General features: G+C 42.7%; 1 protein-coding gene across 1 annotated transcript; it reads right to left on the bottom strand.

The window, feature by feature from the left end:
• On the bottom strand, positions 1-12298 carry UBA52 (ubiquitin A-52 residue ribosomal protein fusion product 1). Its single transcript, XM_073596011.1, has 5 exons — positions 12171-12298; positions 9252-9374; positions 4729-4815; positions 4549-4651; positions 1-147 (listed from the first exon to the last, which is right to left on the bottom strand). Exons 2-5 carry the CDS (start codon positions 9352-9354, stop codon positions 54-56), a joined length of 387 nt encoding a protein of 128 aa, XP_073452112.1. The 5' UTR covers positions 9355-9374; positions 12171-12298; the 3' UTR covers positions 1-53.
• Positions 12299-17734: the final 5436 nt, after the last annotated feature.

Below are 17734 nucleotides of genomic sequence, written 5' to 3'. Positions count from 1 at the left end.
TTTCAAATTTAATATTTTTATTTCTCAAAAATCAATACTAGTTGATAAATTGTTTATTTGAGCTTCTTCTTGGGACGCAGGTTGTTTGTGTGTCCACACTTCTTCTTGCGACAGTTTACAGCACGAGGATGGAGCCTAGCATAGCATCTAAAAAGAGAAAATAAAAAAAAAAAGTCAGATCAAATCACAAAAGAAACTGACAAAATAACCAAAATGTAAGAAAAATACAAAATTAAAAGAATGTATAATTACTACTACCACAGCTACTAGGTGCTGTAAATGTACTCTGGCAGCAGCTGAACGAGTTATCCAATATTGTGTGTGGCTGGGTCAGTGCATGATGCAATTAAGACTTTTTAATGGCGTACTAAAACCTACTAAAAAAACATAAATCCTAAAATAACCCGAACACTAAATAATGGGCGATAGTATTAGACTGCTTTTTAACAGCTAAATTCAAAACAAATGTAATGGAATTATAGGACATGTGCACCAAAATATAGTGCCGTGGTGCCATTGTGGACATCTGAAAATGCCTTTCATGCTGATCCAAAAGAATCTCAAACAAAAGCACCAACCCCCTGGTCAGTCATCCAGATATTCATTGCATAGTGATAAAACATTTTTTTTTTTTTTTTTTTTAATCACATTGAAAAGACAGAAATACAAAATGCAGGGTGCATCGGTAGGTGGTTTCAGCACCCAATCAGGCCAGTCTGACACTAAGCCCTTGTTCACATTGCAGTAATGACAGCATGACAAGTCGCAGCCTATTCCTGGCAATGACGCCATTCCAATCGGTGCGACACCGACTTTGTGGCGCCGAACTGATTTTCAAAAGTACTTCCTGCACTACTTTTGCAGATTTTGGGTGTGACTTGAATAGACATCTGTGCATGAAGCCACACAGATGTCGATCTAGTTGGACCCGACAATGCGGTTGGAAATTGTGCACCTTCGTCTGAAATTGCACAATTTTTAAAGCCGTGTTCAACGTGAAGGCCCCTTTCACACAGGTGTTCCATTTGTCCATGTTTTAATTTTATCCGTTAATGGACGAAAAACACATATCAATGCATCCCTATGGAAAAATGGATGATGATCTATTTACATCTGCTTCCATCAACATCCATTTTTTTTTTTAAATGGATCAAAGCCCTATTTTTCTCCTGGAAAAAAAAAAAAAAAAAAAAAAAAAAAGGGAAGAAGAAAAACTGATGTAAAAAACGGACAGTATGTTTTGCATTGGTAGTGGATGTAGGAAAAAAAAAAAAAAAAAAGTGGCAGATGTCAACGGACATGCTAAAAACAGACGGATGGGCGGATTGGATCACAGTCGGATGGAAACGGACAGGTGGTCCATTTCCATCTGACCGCCCATAGAGGAAAGCACGCTCTGTCCACATCCGCCTGCTCCTCTTTTAATTGTTTTTATTATGTTTTAAACAAAGCACAGACATGTATAAACAGTACATATGTGCATCCGGTAGGTAAGGGAAAAAAAAAAAAAAAAAAAAAAGAGAGGTAACAATGAATAGTAGCCAGAACCCCAATATAGAATGTGATTAACCCCCTTCTCTCAGCCGCCTCCAGGCCCTTTAAGAGGTTTTAAATGCCGGGAGGAGGCAATTGGCTGTCACTTCAGTCACATGAGCAGAAAGCTCCCAAACGCAAGTATGCATTGGGAGCCTTACAGTACCTGTCAGTCACCATTATGGCAGCGCGCTCAGCACAGCAAGTCGTTTACACAGGGCTACAAATAAGCAGCTGCTCGGCATTAAATCCCACCGGCCGCAAATATGTGTACGGCCGGTGGAAAGTGGTTAAGTATAATATATACTTAATATATACTGAGATCATCCCGCAATATCACTCAAACATGAGGGTTCAGTGTATAGTTGGGAAAAGGGGGAAAATGGGAATGGGGCTAGGAAATCAGGACATGCACCAGAAGATAACGGTAAGGCCCCTTTTACACGATCAGACCAATCGGGTTCGCCTGTCGATTTTGCTGGCAGACCCACTTGGACCACCCATTGTTCTCTATGGGGAGGCAGATGTAAACGGACATGGGTCCGTTTACACCTGCCTGCATCCAATAAAAACGGACAGATGGGGATCCATTACCCATCTGTCTGGTGGATGGAAATGGACAGGTGGTTCGTTCACATCCGACCAGCCATAGAGGAAAGCAGGCTGTGTCCATGTTTGCTGAGCAGGCAGATCTGCCCGTCTGAAAGGGGCCTTACTTACGGCAAACACAGTGTTGTACTACGAAAAAGGACACAAAAAGAAAAAAAAAAAAAAAAAAAAATGGTTTGTGTATGCGTTGACCTGCATTTTACAAGTGTGCTAAAATGCAAATCAACGTGCGGTAAAACATGCATAAAATGGATGGATAAAAGATGACGTTATGCCGAGTAAAAAGATACCAAACATGTCATGCTTTAAAGTTGTGCACGAACATGGAATGGCTCCAAAGTACGGTACTTAAAAATATCCACAGGCAACGCTTTAAAAAGGTTTACAGGTTACCAGTTTAGAGTTAGAGAAGTTCTAGTGCTAGAATGTTTGCGGCGATACCTCACATGTGGTGCAACCTACATAAGCGTTCGCTTCTTCACGTGCGCAAAAAATGTCAGTGTTTACTTCAGACCCCCTCTGGAGAGGCTATTTGGGGTCGGGGGACAGGGATGGGATAGAGAGAGAGAAAATATTATATATATATATATATATATATATATATATATATATATATATATATATATATATATATATATATATATATATATATATATTTTTTTTTTTTATTTTAATCTCTCTCTATATAGATATTTATATCTATATATATCTACACACAGTGGGGCAAAAAAGCATTTAGTCAGCCACCAATTGTGCAAGTTCTCCCACTTAAAAAGATGAGAGAGGCCTGTAATTGGTATACCTCAACTATGAGAGCCAAAATGTGGAAACAAATCCAGACACATTGTCTGATTTTTGAAAGAATTTGCAAAATATGGTGGAAAATAAGTATTTGGTCAATATCAAAAGTTCATCTCAATACTTTGTTATATATCCTTTGTTGGCAATGACGGAGGTCAAACGTTTTCTGTAAGTCTTCACAAGGTTGTCACACACTGTTGCTGGTATGTTGGCCCATTCCTCCATGCAGATTTCCTCTAGAGCAGTGATGTTTTGGGGCTGTCGCTGGGCAACACGGACTTTCAACTCTCTCCAAAGGTTTTCTATGGGGTTGAGATCTGAGACTGGCTAGGCCACTCCAGGACCTTGAAATGCTTCTTAAAACCACTCCTTCGTTGCCTGGGCGGTGTGTTTGGGATCATTGTCATGCTGAAAGACCCAGCCATGTTTCATATTCAATGCCCTTGCCGATGTGAGATTTTGAGTGCAAACCTCCTCCCAATACATGGCCCCATTCATTCTTTCATGTACACTGATCAGTCGTCCTGTTCCCTTTGCAGAGAAACAGCCCCAAAGCATGATGTTGCCACCCCCATGCTTCACAGTAGGTATGGTGTTCTTTGGTTGAAACCCAGCATTCTCTCTCCTCCAAACACGACTAGTTGTGTTTCTACCAAACAGATCTACTTTGGTTTCATCTGACATTCTCCCAATCCTCTTCTGGATCATCCAAATGCTCTCTAGCAAACCTCAGACAGGCCCGGACATGTACTGGCTTAAGCAGGGGGGGACACGTGTGGCACTGCAGGATCCGAGTCCCTGGCGGCGTAGTGTGTTACTGATGGTAGCCTTTGTTACGTTGGTCCCAGCTCTCTCTCTGTAGGTCATTCATTAGGTCCCCCCGTGTGGTTCTGGGATTTTTGCTCACCGTTCTTGTGATCATTTTGACCCAACGGGGTGAGATCTTGCGTGGAGCCCCAGATCGAGGGAGATTATCAGTGGTCTTGTATTTCTTCCATTTTCTAATTATTGCTCCCACAGTTGATTTCTTCACACCAAGCTGCTTGCCTATTGCAGATTCCCAGCCTGGTGCAGGTCTACAATTTTGTTTCTGGTGTCCTTTGAAAGCTCTTTGGTCTTCACCATAGTGGAGTTTGGAGTGTGACTGTTTGAGGTTGTGGACAGATGTCTTTTATACTGATAACAAGTTCAAACAGGTGCCATTAATACAGATAATGAGTGGAGGACAGAGGAGCCTCTGAAAGAAGAAGACGAAGCAGGTCTGTGAGAGCCAGAAATCTTGCTTGTTTGTAGGTGACCAAATACTTATTTTCCATCATAATTTGCAAATAAATTCTTTCAAAAATCAGACAATATGATTGTCTGGATCTGTTTTCACATTATGTCTCTCATAGTTGAGGTATACCTATGATGACAATTACAGGCCTCTCTCATCTTTTTAAGTGGGAGAACTTGCACAATTGGTGGCTGACTAAATGCTTTTTTGTGTGTATGTGTATATGCACACAACTGCAAAGTCTTATGACACCATGCGGGCAGAAAGTTGTTAAACATGTCTACCTCAGCAATGCAATTTAATCTACATAGGTCTAGAAAAAAACTTACTTGCGGCAAATCATCTTGTCACAGTTGTACTTCTGGGCAAGTTGCCTGAGGGAAGGCTCAATGATACCACCACGAAGACGCAACACCAAATGCAAGGTGGACTCTAAAACGTTAACATATTTAGATCAGACAGAAGTTGTAATAAACTTAAATATAGGTCAGTATAAAACTGAATCTTACCCTTCTGGATATTGTAGTCCGACAGTGTACGTCCATCTTCAAGCTGTTTGCCAGCAAAGATCAGACGCTGCTGGTCAGGAGGAATACCTGAAATGTAAACCTTTAAATTAGACAAGTCTTCCCTACTTATATACAGCGGGGCAACTAATACGTTGTAAGGCAACACTACCATGTCTTGTTCAGTTTTTCACAAAAAAGCATACCATTTAAAGTGGTTGTAAACCCAAAAAAATATAGAAAAACCCCTGCAAGACAACGGCATAATGAGCTAGTATGCAACGCATACTAGCTCATTGTGAAAGAATTACCTTAGATCAAAGCTGCTGCTGCAGCAGTCCCTGTACACTGCTGTGACCAGCGACGTCTCCCGGAGTCATTTCCAGGTTCGCGGGCTCCGGCACTGACTGACCAGAGCCGCGATGACGTCAATCCCGTGTGCGCTGGAGCCGTCGGTCATGGCACGGCTGCTGATGAAACAGTACAAGGGGGCCGTTTCTTCACTGCGCATGTGCCGATGACGTTGGTGCAAGCGTATATGGTAAATATCTCCTAAACCGTGCAGGCTTAGGAGATATTTACAGTACCTACAAGTAAGCCTTATTGTAGGTACAAGTGGTGTAACTAGGTTTACAACCACTTTAAGGATCTCAAGATTGGTGCCCATACAGAAATAACATTTCCACACATGTACAGTGGGGACGGAAAGTATTCAGACCCCCTTCAATTTTTCACTCTGTTATATTGCTGCTATTTGCTAAAATCATTTAAGTTAATTTTTTTTTTCCTCATTAATGTACACACAGCACCCCATATTGACATAAAAACACAGAATTGTTGACATTTTTGCAGATTTATTAAAAAAATAAAAACTGAAATAATCACACGGCCCTAAGTATTCAGACCCTTTGCTGTGACACTCATATTTAACCACTTCAGCCCCGGAAAAATTTACCCTCTTCCTGGCCAGGGCACTTTTTGCAATTCGGCACTGCGTCACTTTAACTGACAATTGCGCAGTCGTGCGACGTGGCTCCCAAACAATATTGACGTACTTTTTTTCCCACAAATAGAGCTTTCTTTTGGTGGTATTTGATTACCTCTGCGGTTTTTATTTTTTGCGCTATAAACAAAAAAATAGAAACAATTTTGAAAAAAAAAAAAAACGCATTATTTTTTACTATAATAAATATCCCCCAAAAATATAAAAAAACATTTTTTTTCCCTCAGTTTAGGCCGATTTGTATTCGACATTTTTGGGGGGGAATAAATAAATTTAAAAAAATTGCAATAAGCGTTTACTGATTGGTTTGCGCAAAAGTTATAGCGTCTGCAAAATAGGGGATAGTTTTATGGCATTTTTATTAATACATTTTTTTTTTTTTACTAGTAATGGCGGCGATCAGCGATTTTTATCGTGACTGCGGCATTATTGTGGACACATCGGACAATTTTGACACATTTTTGAGACCACTGATAATACAGCGATTAATGCTATAAAATTGCATTGATGATACTGTAAAGATGTCACTGGCAGTGAAGGGGTTAACCACTAGGGAGCTGGGAGGGGTTAAGTGTGTCCCTAGGGAGTGATTGTAACTGTGGGGGGGGGGGGGGGGGGGGGGTGGACTAGCAGAGACATGACACTGATCGATGCTCCGGATGACAGGGAGCAGACGATCGGTGTCCTGTCACTAGGCAGAACGGGGAAATGCTGTTTACATCGGCATCTCCCCATTCTTTAGCTCCGTGACACGATCACGGATATCCCAGCTAGCTGACAGCGGTCGGCAAATGGTTAACTCAGGTGCTGTCCATTTCTTCTGATCATCCTTGAGATGGTTCTACACCAGGAATATGCAATTAGCGGACCTCCAGCTGTTGCAAAGTCCCATCATGCCTCTGGGTGTCATGCTTGTGGCTGTCAGTCTTGCTATGCCTCATGGGACTTGTAGTTCTGCAACAGCTGGAGGTCCGCTAATTGCATATCCCTGTTCTACACCTTTGAGTCCAGCTGTGTTTGATTATACTGATTGGACTTGATTAGGAAAGCCACACACCTGTCTATATAAGACCTTACAGCTCACAGTGCATGTCAGAGCAAATGAGAATCATGAGGTCAAAAGGAACTGCCTGAAGAGCTCAGAGACAGAATTGTAGCAAGGCACAGATCTGGCCAAGGTTACAAAAAAATTTCTGCTGCACTTAAGGTTCCTAAGAGCACAGTGGCCTCCATGATCCTTAAATGGAAGACGTTTGGGAGGAACAGAACCCTTCCTAGAGCTGGCCATCCAGCCAAAGTGAGCGGTAAAGAGGGTAAGAAGAACCCAAAGATCACTGTGGCTGAGCTCCAGAGATGCAGTCGGGAGAAAGTTGTAGAAAGGCAGCCATCACTGCAGCCCTCCACCAGTCAGGGCTTTATGGCAGAGTGGCCTGACAGAAGCCTCTCCTCAGTGCAAGACACATGAAAGCCCGCATGGAGTTTGCTTAAAAAAAAAAAAAAAAAAACACAGAAATAAGATTCTCTGGTCTGATGAGACCAAGATAGAACTTTTTGGCCTTAATTCTAAGCGGTATGTGTGGAGAAAACCAGGCACTGCTCATCACCTGTCCAATACTCTCTCAACAGTGAAGCATGGTGGTGGCAGCATCATGCTGTGGGGGGTTTTTTCAGCTGCAGGGACAGAACGACTGGTTGAAATCAGGGGAAAGATGAACGCGGCCAAGTACAGGGATATCCTGGAAGAAAACCTTCTCCATAGTGCTCAGGACCTCAGACTGGGCCAAAGGTTTACCTTCCAACAAGACAATGACCCTAAGCACACAGCTAAAATAACGAAGGAGTGGCTTCACAACAACTCCGTGACTGTTCTTGAATGGCCCAGAGTCCTGACTTAAACCCAATTGAGCATCTCTGGAGAGACCTAAAAATGGCTGTCCACCAACGTTTACCATCCAACCTGACAGAACTGGAGAGGATCTACAAGGAGGAATGGCAGAGGATCCCCAAATCCAGGTGTGAAAAACTTGTTGCATCTTTCCCAAAAAGATTCATGGCTGTTATTAGAATACTGAATACTTAGGACCATGTGATTTCAGTTTTTCTTTTTTAATAAATCTGCAAAAATGTCAACAATTCTGTATTTTTCTGTCAATATTGGGTGCTGTGTGTACATTAATGAGGAAAAAAAATGAACTTAAATGATTTTAGCAAATGGCTGCAATATAACAGAGAAAAATTTAAGGGGGTCTGAATACTTTCCGTCCCCACTGTATGCCCAAATGTCAAACTTGCTCAGCCAGTGTTGAAAATGGACATGTGTGGAGCATAGGGCTGGGAAAAAAAAAAAAAAAATCGATTTAAATCTTGAATCGAGTTGAGAGGTCAAATCGATTCAAAATTTAAGCAAATCGATTTTTTTTTTTTTTTTTCACCAAGCCGATTTTGAGGCGCTGCGGGCATGAGTTTTTAGGCGAGGCCGCGGCTTCGGCCTAGTCCGCGGCGTCTGGCCGAAGCCGCGGCCTAGCCTAAAAACTCATGCCCATCGCGCCGGTCCTGAGGAGCTGCGGGCAAGGAGTTTTTAGGTGAGGCCGCGGCTTCGGCCTAGTCCGCGAGGCCGGACGCCGCGGACTAGGCCGAAGCCGCGGCCTCGCCTAAAAGCTCATGCCTGCAGCGCCTCAGGACCGGCACGGTTTCCAAAGAAAAAAAAAAAAAGATTCGAAACGTGAATCGAGTTTTTTTTTTTAAAGAGAATTGAAGATTTTTTTTTTTTTAAGAAAATCTCCCAGCCCTAGTGGAGCATGTGGAAATGAGGCACTGGGGAGGGGGAGCTAATTAAGCTGTGAGAACATAGAGGCGGAGGTGAATGGAAGTAGTAGAAGCAGCTGACCATTGAGCCTATGCTAGAGACAGAAGAAACTGATCACGTACAATGGAGAACAAAGTGGAAACCGATAAAGGAATATAGGGATCAGTGGAATTGTACACTATTGGAAAAAAAAAAAAACCAGGAGACTGACATAGACTGGGGTGCTGGGTGGGAATACCAAGGAGGAAGATTAAGAAAATGGATTGGGTAGACAGACCATGAGCAAACACCGGTCCAGTGATAGAGAAAACAGACTTGAAGATGATCATTGCTCAAAGGCAAAGTAAAAACTTCTTGTGGATCAACAGAGTTAACCAATTAGAAATTAAACATGTCTAGGTACACATTACCCTTCCCTCAAAATCTAATACAGAAACTGTAGGGGGGGGTGGTTCTACACATAGGGCATATCATTTTTGCCACAAAGCATCGGTGCAGCGTCACATTTGGCAGGCAGTGCTGCTGAACACATGGCATTGCCAACTTTACAGGGCTAAAACAGCCACTAAAATGAAGCTGAAAAGTAATCCACTAGTGCAAGCGTAAAGAAAGTGTTCTCATTCCACCGAGCAGTTCAACGTACTGTTAATGACTATTAAAGACTAAAGCTACAACTGTGAACATTGCATAAGTTAACATTTCAGTCATGCTTCTTACCTTCCTTGTCCTGGATTTTTGCCTTAACATTTTCAATAGTGTCGCTGGGCTCAACCTCTAGTGTGATTGTTTTCCCAGTAAGGGTTTTTACGAAGATCTGCATGTTGGCGCCTTCTTGCTTTCCTAGATTAAAACAAAAAAAAAAAAAAGGCACATTAAAGACAACTTAAACTGCATCACAATATTGGGCTATAACTGCACAAGTGGTTTCCTTCATATTAAAGCTTAACTTCAGGCATGATCTTATTGTGGAAATCAAATGCTTGCTGAACACCTTCTCCCTGCCCCTTTTCTGTGCCGCCATCTTTAAAACCCCAGTGCATGCACATACACATTACAAAGTTGTGGCTTAGTAACACTATTACATCACAGCAATCTCAGGAGGTAGTAGGGCTAGAGATATAAAATTTCTGGAAATTTTGAAGCGCAGAAAAGTTTTTTTTTCATTTTTTGGGGGAAAAAAACGGAAATTTTCAGAAAATTAAAAAAATACTACATTAGCACTTTTTTGTCTTTTTAAGATTGAAAGTCATTCTGTTACTTTAGGAACATAAAATATGACTATGGACAATTTGACTTGGCATAAAATTATCACAACTAGCATATTAAAAATATAGTGTAGCCACAAACAGAATTTACTTTTTTATAATAATTTATAACAAAGGGAGCAACAATCTCCTGAACTGCTTACTAGTTTATGTGGAACAGTCAAAAAGCCTCCACAAAACTATTTTCAAAACCAAAAAAGTAACAATTTTTCATATTTCCTCTACACGGTATTAAATAAAAATAAGAACCCCATTCTCATAAAAAGAATTGAAGATGGGGGAAGTGTTGAGAGTGGGACTAAGTTTCAATGGACATTTAATAATTTTCTGAGCTGAAATTGTCAGTATCCGTCTCTGCTTCTGTAGCTACTCTTTTTTGTCTGTCATCACAATTAGGAATTTCTAAAAACTTAAGGTGAACACCCAGTCTTAAAATATTTTATTCATCATGTTAAAATTAAATATTCCACAATTTTTTTTTTCATTTTTCAATTTTTCGGGAAGAAGCAAAAAAAGGTTTTTTTTCTGAATTTTTCCGGGCCTTCAGGGCCTAACCTAGGTCAGAAACCCAACGTTCACATCCACGTGATTTGACAAGTCAAATAGCATGCCAAATTAGAGCCTATTGCCTGCAACGGCACTGTCCCAATCAGTGCGATGCTGCACCGATTCCCAAAAGTAGTTCCTGCACTATTTTTGGGGGCAATTTGAATAGACATCTGTGCATGAACCTGCACAGATATCTCTCAAAACGCCCCCTGAACATACACTGAAATGCCAGTTTGAAATTGTGTGAGTTCAGCTGATTTTTGGTACAATGTTTTTATTGATATATAAAAAAAAGTGGGAAACCAGATAAATTCCCATGCAGGGGACATGAAAAATAAGATAGAAGTTCACATTAAAAAACAAAACATGTTATAAGGGTATAGATTATAAACTGATACCGACCCTCAAGCTGAGGGTCAGTGCCCTGAGCCTTGAGACCCAGGGGCTAAGGTAGACAAGGGGGAGCGGAGCTGTCTGCAGAGGGGTTCAGCCGATTTCAAACCAGCCCTCAGTGTGAACGAGGGCTCAAGGGACCTGCTACTAATGGCTTGGTGCCAGATACAACAAACCTCCAGAGGTCTAGTGGTGCTCATGGGCTCAATGGGTCAGGGCTGTTTCAGCAGTAAGGCCCCTTTCACACTGCCGCAACTTAAAAGTTACGCGATTTCGGGGAATGCCTGTGTAAATTTGAGGTCTATGGCCCTCAAAGTTGGACCAAAGTAGTACAGGGACTGACTTGAAGTCACACAGATCTGAATGGTACTCACTGGAAGTCACGGGCTAAGACTTGTCAAGAGACTTTGCTGTCTCACTCAAGTCACACAAGTGTGAAAGGGGCCTACTTATTACCTGATAGAGAGTATATATATATATATATATATATATATATATATATATATATATATATATACACACACACATACATACACACACACACACACACACACACACACATATTTTTAATTAATTTATGGAGAATTGTACGAAAAAACAAGATTGGTTAAACCCTTAAGTGCTTTTTTTACCACTACTATTCCTTTATATTGGCTTTTGGAATTTATAGCTGCAGCAATTTAGAAATCAGATGAAAGGTGTAATGCTGGGAAACACTTTTTGATAGATAAAAATGTGCATATAGCACCGTCAATTTACGCAGCGCTTTACATATACATTGTACATTCACATCAGTCCCTACCCTCAAATAAATAAATATATATATATATACACACACATACATGTACACACTAGTTTTTAGCAGCTGCTGTAAAATGTATATCTTTACATGAATTTCGGGTATTCTTCCAGCTGCTTGCCAAGACACAGATTACAGCTAGTTTCACACGGGAAAGCCTTTGAAAAGCGACCCACTGCGATATGGATGCCTTTATTCCCCCAAACAATGGTGAAGAGAACACATACAAGCACGATGAAGCATGCTTTCAGCTGGAGGTGTCATGATCCCACTGAATACATAAGTGTGACGGGTGGTGCCCCTGTCAACTCAACCAGTAGAGTTATTACTGCTTCACTCCCATAACATACAAGGGGCTATTCCGTAAAGTTACAATGGTGACAGGCACGCTGACTCTAATGTCCCGTACAGATCAGTAAGGGACCCCCTGGATGCAGTATGAAGCAGGCCAGCGCCATGTGCGGGGATGAGGCCCTGTGTTCCGCCAGTACTGGGAGCAGATCGGCCTCCTCTCCGGAGCCCTCACCTCCCCCCGGCCTCTACTAGACGGTTCAGCCAATCAGACCGCCCAGTACAGGGCGCACACAGCCCGCTATCTCCGATCCAACAGCCCGCTCTCCTCACACCTACCCGCACGGCAGCCGGAGTAAAAGAGGAAAGGACTGAACGGAAGTGCGCTGACGTTATCACACCAGATCCTTAGGGCGGGTCATTGGAGCGTGAGCTGTGTCACCAACTCACCATCGGCCATCTTTGTTATGGGCAAAAGGGATTGCAGCCATCACTTTGTATTGGTGGTATTCTGTGACATTTCTTCCCAAGGTCAGTTTCAGCATCGTCCCGATACATAACTAATGCAATAACTCTGTTTTTCCAATATTTACAGTGAGACATTACGCATAGCTCCCAACTGTACCTCATTTCAAGGGACTGTCCCTGATTTGGAGCAATGTCCCTCTGTCCCTCTTTCCTCCTCATTTGTCTCTCATTTTAGTCTGATCTATATAAATGTATATAAAATGCTTGATAGGCGTCCCTCATTCCCATCTCAAAAAGTTGGGAGGTATGCGTTAAGGGTGAAGTAAACCTGTATATAAAAGGCTCAGTTCAGATATGTACACTGTTTTTTTTTCTGTCTTGCTACTAAAAGTTCAATAAAAAAAAAAAAAAGAAAAGTTCAATTCACATATCTTATAGCACCAGGCCTTCTAGAAAACACTTTGGGGGAATTCAATAAAGCATTTGTAGCACTTTGCAGGCCGTTTAAAAAGTCCTGCACCTAATATAGGAAAGTCTTTGCAGTTTTCTTGAAGCAAGCCCCACCCAAAAGGGGAAGCCAAACTTGTCTGCAACCCCCCCCCCCTCCCCATTGCCACATTTGGCACCTTTTGGGGGGGGAGTGGGTACCTGGTTTTGACCGGTACCCACTCCCACTTCCAGCTGAGTTTGCCACAGCAAACTCAGCTGGAAGTTTGACCCTCCTCCTTCCCCTGCAGCTGGCCCATTTAGGCCTCTTGCACACGATACTCCCGTTTGAGCATCTACTTTTTCAGACTTTATCTTTGTATGTATTTACGCGTATTTTCGCGCATATGCATTCACGCATTTTCGCTCAAATGCGTGAAAACCTATTCTCACGTTCTTGTTCTGCACATTATGTAAATGGGTATTTGCGCATATTTGTTCGCAATTACACGCATGAGGTGTAAATTATTGACCAAAAATGCAGACTTTTTTTTTTCACTGAAGAATGCACGCCGCTTGTTTACGCGCCTGTGTACATAGGCACATTACAATTAACCACTTGCCAACCACCGCATGCCAATGTATGTCGGCAGAATGGCACAGGTGGGCAAATGGGCATATCCGTATGTCCCTCCTTCAGAGCAGGCTAGCGGGCGCACCACGGGTCCCATGGACTCGATGTCCGCCGGTGGTCCGCGATCGCGGCGGGGAGAGGCAGAACGGGGAAATGCCTAGGTAAACAAGGCATTTCCCTGTTCTGCCTAGTGACGTGACAGACATGTCATCAGGAACAATGATCTCTCTCATGTCTTAGGTATTCAAAGTATTCCATTATTGATAACCGTCACAGTTTCTTCTGCTCGCAGTCAAACTGTCAAGCCATCAAATAGCTGGTGTCATAACTGATCACATGTGCAGCACTATATCAATGGCAAACCAAACAGAGGCTGAGATGGCAGCTCCCTTAGGCCCCTTTCACACGATCGGCCTGCAAAGATCCGCCTGTCTGTTTTTCAGGGGATCTGAGCTGGCCTCCCATTGACTTGTAAGGGCAGGCAGATGCCAGCGGAGATGTGTCCACTGACACCTGCCTGCCATCCGATCCGATCCGACAAGATCCACTGAAAACAGACGGATGGCAATACGTTCGCCATCCGTCCAGCTGATTGGATCAGATGGGATCAGATGAAAACAGACAGGCTGTCCGCTTTCATCTGATCTTCCCATAGAGAACAGCGGGGCTCTGACAGGTCCGTCCCTGCACAGTGAGTAGACACAGACCTGTCATCCACCTGCTCAGTAGGGATCAACAGAGGGATCCCCCCTGCTGAGCTAGTGGAATCCGCTGAGTGGATCCGCCCCATGTAAAAGGGGCCTTAGCTGTTAAGGATAGTTCCACTTTAACCTAACATGTAGCATAGTTCTTTACAGGTAGTCCCTGGGTCACAAAAAAGATAGGGTCTGTAGGTTTGTTCTTAAGTTGAATTTGTATGTAAGTCGGAACAGATACATTTGTTAAGTGTAGCTCCAGCCAAAAAAAAACAATTTGGTGTACTCTTTCTAATATACTTCAGGCAGGCAGATGATTCAGCTAGCTGCATTGGGAAGGGTTAACACCCCTGTGACGTTTGTTTTGCTGTCTGTGCCCCTGTTCGGAAGATTTTACCTCACTTTCTGTCCCAATGACAATTGGATTTTGAAAACTTTGGGTTGTTGTAGAAACAAGGATTGGTGATAAAGCATCAGTGGAGACACCTTTTTCCCATGACAACAAATGTTTGATGGGAGCTTGTTGTTGGAAATTCCGACGTATGTAGGCTCTATCGGACATTCCGACAAAAATTTGAGAGCTGGATCTCAAGCGCGTGTACGCGGCATATCAGAAGTGAATTTTCCTCCCACTTCCTGTTGTCTCCCTCCGTTTGTAAGTAGGAGTCGTTTGTAAAGCCTCGTACTCACAATACAAAAATCAGAAGTAAAATTTCATCCGACAAACGATCTGACGATTATGGTGCTTTTCAACAGCCGATTCCGATTTTTCGTACGGCAAAAGCTGGATCTGCAGACTATAAACTTTTTGTCGTACGTGAACACAACGTTCGATTTTCGTATAATTAATACGGTTTTCTACAGTATTAGCTGTAGTGTATTTAATATATATATATACACAGTCAGTCTTGTAATATATATATATATATATATATATATATATATATATATATATATATATCCAGTTTAGCTAGATCTGACTGCAGTCCGTTCCTGGTGTACTGTTTCTAATATACTTCAGGCAGGCGATTCAGTTAACTACAGTGTATTTAATATATATATATATGTATATATATATATATATATATATATATATATATGTATATATATATATATATATATATATATATATATGTATGTATATATATATATATATATATATATATATATATATATATATATATATATATATATATATATATATATATATTACATACAGTTTATCTATATCTCACTGCAGGCCGTTCCTGGTGTACTCTTTCTAATATACTTCAGGCAGGCAGATGATTCAGCTAGCTGCAGTGTATTTAATATATGTATACAACTCTTGTATATATATATATATATATATATATATATATATCCACTGTATCCGATTTAGCTATATCTGACTGCAGGCAGTTCCTGGTGCACTGTTTCTAATAGACTTCAGGCGGTGTACACAGTATACAGTGCTGTGCACCCATAGTGCAGTTGCTCATACTTTTCTGGTGGTCAATACAGTACACCCATAGCTGTTATTAAACTCCTGTTGGTGTACACAGTATCGTGCACCCCTAGTGCAGTTGCTACTACTTTCCTGGCAGTGTACACAATACATACAGTGCCCCCATAGTTGTAATTGCACAACTGTTGGTGTACACAGTACCGTGCACCCCTAGTGCAGTTGCTACTACTTTCCTGGTGGTGTACACAATACATACAGTGCACCCATAGTTGTTATTAAACTTCTGTTGGTGTACACAGTACCGTGCACCCCTAGTGCAGTTGCTACTACTTTCCTGGTGGTGTACACAATACATACAGTGTACCCATAGTTGTTATTATACTTCTTTTTGTGTACACAGTACCGTGCACCCCTAGTGCAGTTGCTACTACTTTCCTGGTGGTGTACACAATACATACATTGGAACCCATAGTTGTTATTATACTTCTTATTGTGTACACAGTACCGTGCACCCCTAGTGCAGTTGCTACTACTTTCCTGGTGGTGTACACAATACATACAGTGTACCCATAGTTGTTATTATACTTCTTTTTGTGTACACAGTACCGTGCACCCCTAGTGCAGTTGCTACTACTTTCCTGGTGGTGTACACAATACATACAGTGCACCCATAGTTGTTATTACACTTCTGTTGGTGTACACAGTACCGTGCACCCCTAGTGCAGTTGCTACTACTTTCCTGGTGGTGTACACAGTACACAATACAGTGTAGTGTTCTTTTGCGAAACAAAATTTACAGCATGTCCGGAAGGAAACCAAGGAGAGGCAGACGCTCACAGGCCACTAAAAGAGGGCAAGCAGGCTCTGTGTCTACAGTCGACAGTGCTGGTCGTGGACACGGTGCATCCTCAGCAAGTGGCCGTGGGGCACGCTTGTCCTTTTTTCCTGCAGCTGGCCATGTTTTTGAGCCACAACATGCAGAAGAGTTGGTGAAATGGATAACAAAGCCGTCCTATTTCTCCTCATCCTCCGTCACCCAGGCTCAGAGTAGTTTGCCAATGCAGCTGCCAAAGCGGCGTATTCCATCGGCTCTATGTCAACAGTCACTCCTTCCCTAGCCCCACCATCATGCACGGAGGAGTCCCCCGAACTATTTGACCACAGTGTCGGGTACATGCTGCAGGAGGATGCGCAGCAATTTGAAAGCTCAGATGATGGTACCCAGGTTGAGGAAGGAAGTAACCTCAGCCTAGAGAGAGGGGGTGCCCAAGAAGGTCAAGAAACTGGCAGTCATGTTCCCCCAGCTGCAGCATACTCCCAAGTTTGCTCCAGTGATGAGGAAGGAGGGGATGATGAGGTCACTGACTCAACTTGGGTGCCTGATAGAAGTGAGGAGGAGGAGGCACTTCTCCAACGAGGTCTGATGCCCCCCAGGGGGCAGCTTAAGGGCAGCCACCCTATTGCATAACACCGTAGAGCTAAGCAGGTGCAGGGCGCTGCTGACCCTCATATTTTGAAAAGATCTTTGGTGTGGGCCTTTTTTGACACGTGTGCAGCAGATCGTACCGTTGCTGTTTGCCACTGAAGCGTATCAAGCGTGGCCAAAACAGCAGCCGCTTGGGCACCATATGCTTGACCAGACATATGACGACCTCCCATGCAGTCCGTTGGCAGCACTTAAAAGTCCCACATCAAAGAACAAGGTGGACCTCTCCTTGCTCCTCATCAGCTCTCCAACCCCACTATACCTCCAGTCCTCTCAGAAACCTGTACTGAGAGGAATGAAGGTATAGAAATAGGTGTCCCAAGTACTTACGGCCAATCTGGCAGGTTCCCAAACGCCATTTATTTTCACGGAAGGCCATTCCGGCTCTCTACCAGCATGTGGAAGGCAATGTCTTGGCCTCGTTGGACAGGGCAGTCAGCAGTAAGGTGCATATTACTGCTGACTCATGGTCCAGCAGGCATGGACAGGGACGTTACCTTTCTTTCACGGTGCACTGGGTAACTCTGCTGGCAGCTGTAAAGGATGCAGGACAGTGGTCAGTATTGTTGGAGCTTGTTCCGCCACCACACCTCCAAACTGCTAGTGATGATTCTGCCACAGCTCTCTCTTTTTGGTCTTGCGTGGCTGCAACACCTTTGTTATGCTGTCTTTTGTCCCCATGATGATAGTTCCTTTCACCTGATCTCTGGAAGGGATGAAAATTTATTTTTTGCTGTTGTTTTTTGG

Source organism: Aquarana catesbeiana, linkage group LG01, assembly GCF_042186555.1.
Source record: "Aquarana catesbeiana isolate 2022-GZ linkage group LG01, ASM4218655v1, whole genome shotgun sequence".
Classification (NCBI taxonomy): Eukaryota; Metazoa; Chordata; class Amphibia; order Anura; family Ranidae; genus Aquarana; species Aquarana catesbeiana.
Note: the sequence above shows the minus strand (reverse complement) of the source record. Positions and strands in the feature narration are given on the sequence as shown.

What these genes read in the sequence shown, in the direction of transcription:
- UBA52 (XM_073596011.1), bottom strand. Translation starts at nt 9,354, where the DNA reads ATGCAGATCTTCGTAAAAACCCTTACTGGGAAAACAATCACACTAGAG. An exon ending in AAAAATCCAGGACAAGGAAG is followed by an intron (nt 4,816 to 9,251) that starts GTAAGAAGCATG and finishes TTTACATTTCAG; the next exon opens with GTATTCCTCCTGACCAGCAG. An exon ending in GACAAGATGATTTGCCGCAA is followed by an intron (nt 148 to 4,548) that starts GTAAGTTTTTTT and finishes TTCTCTTTTTAG; the next exon opens with ATGCTATGCTAGGCTCCATC.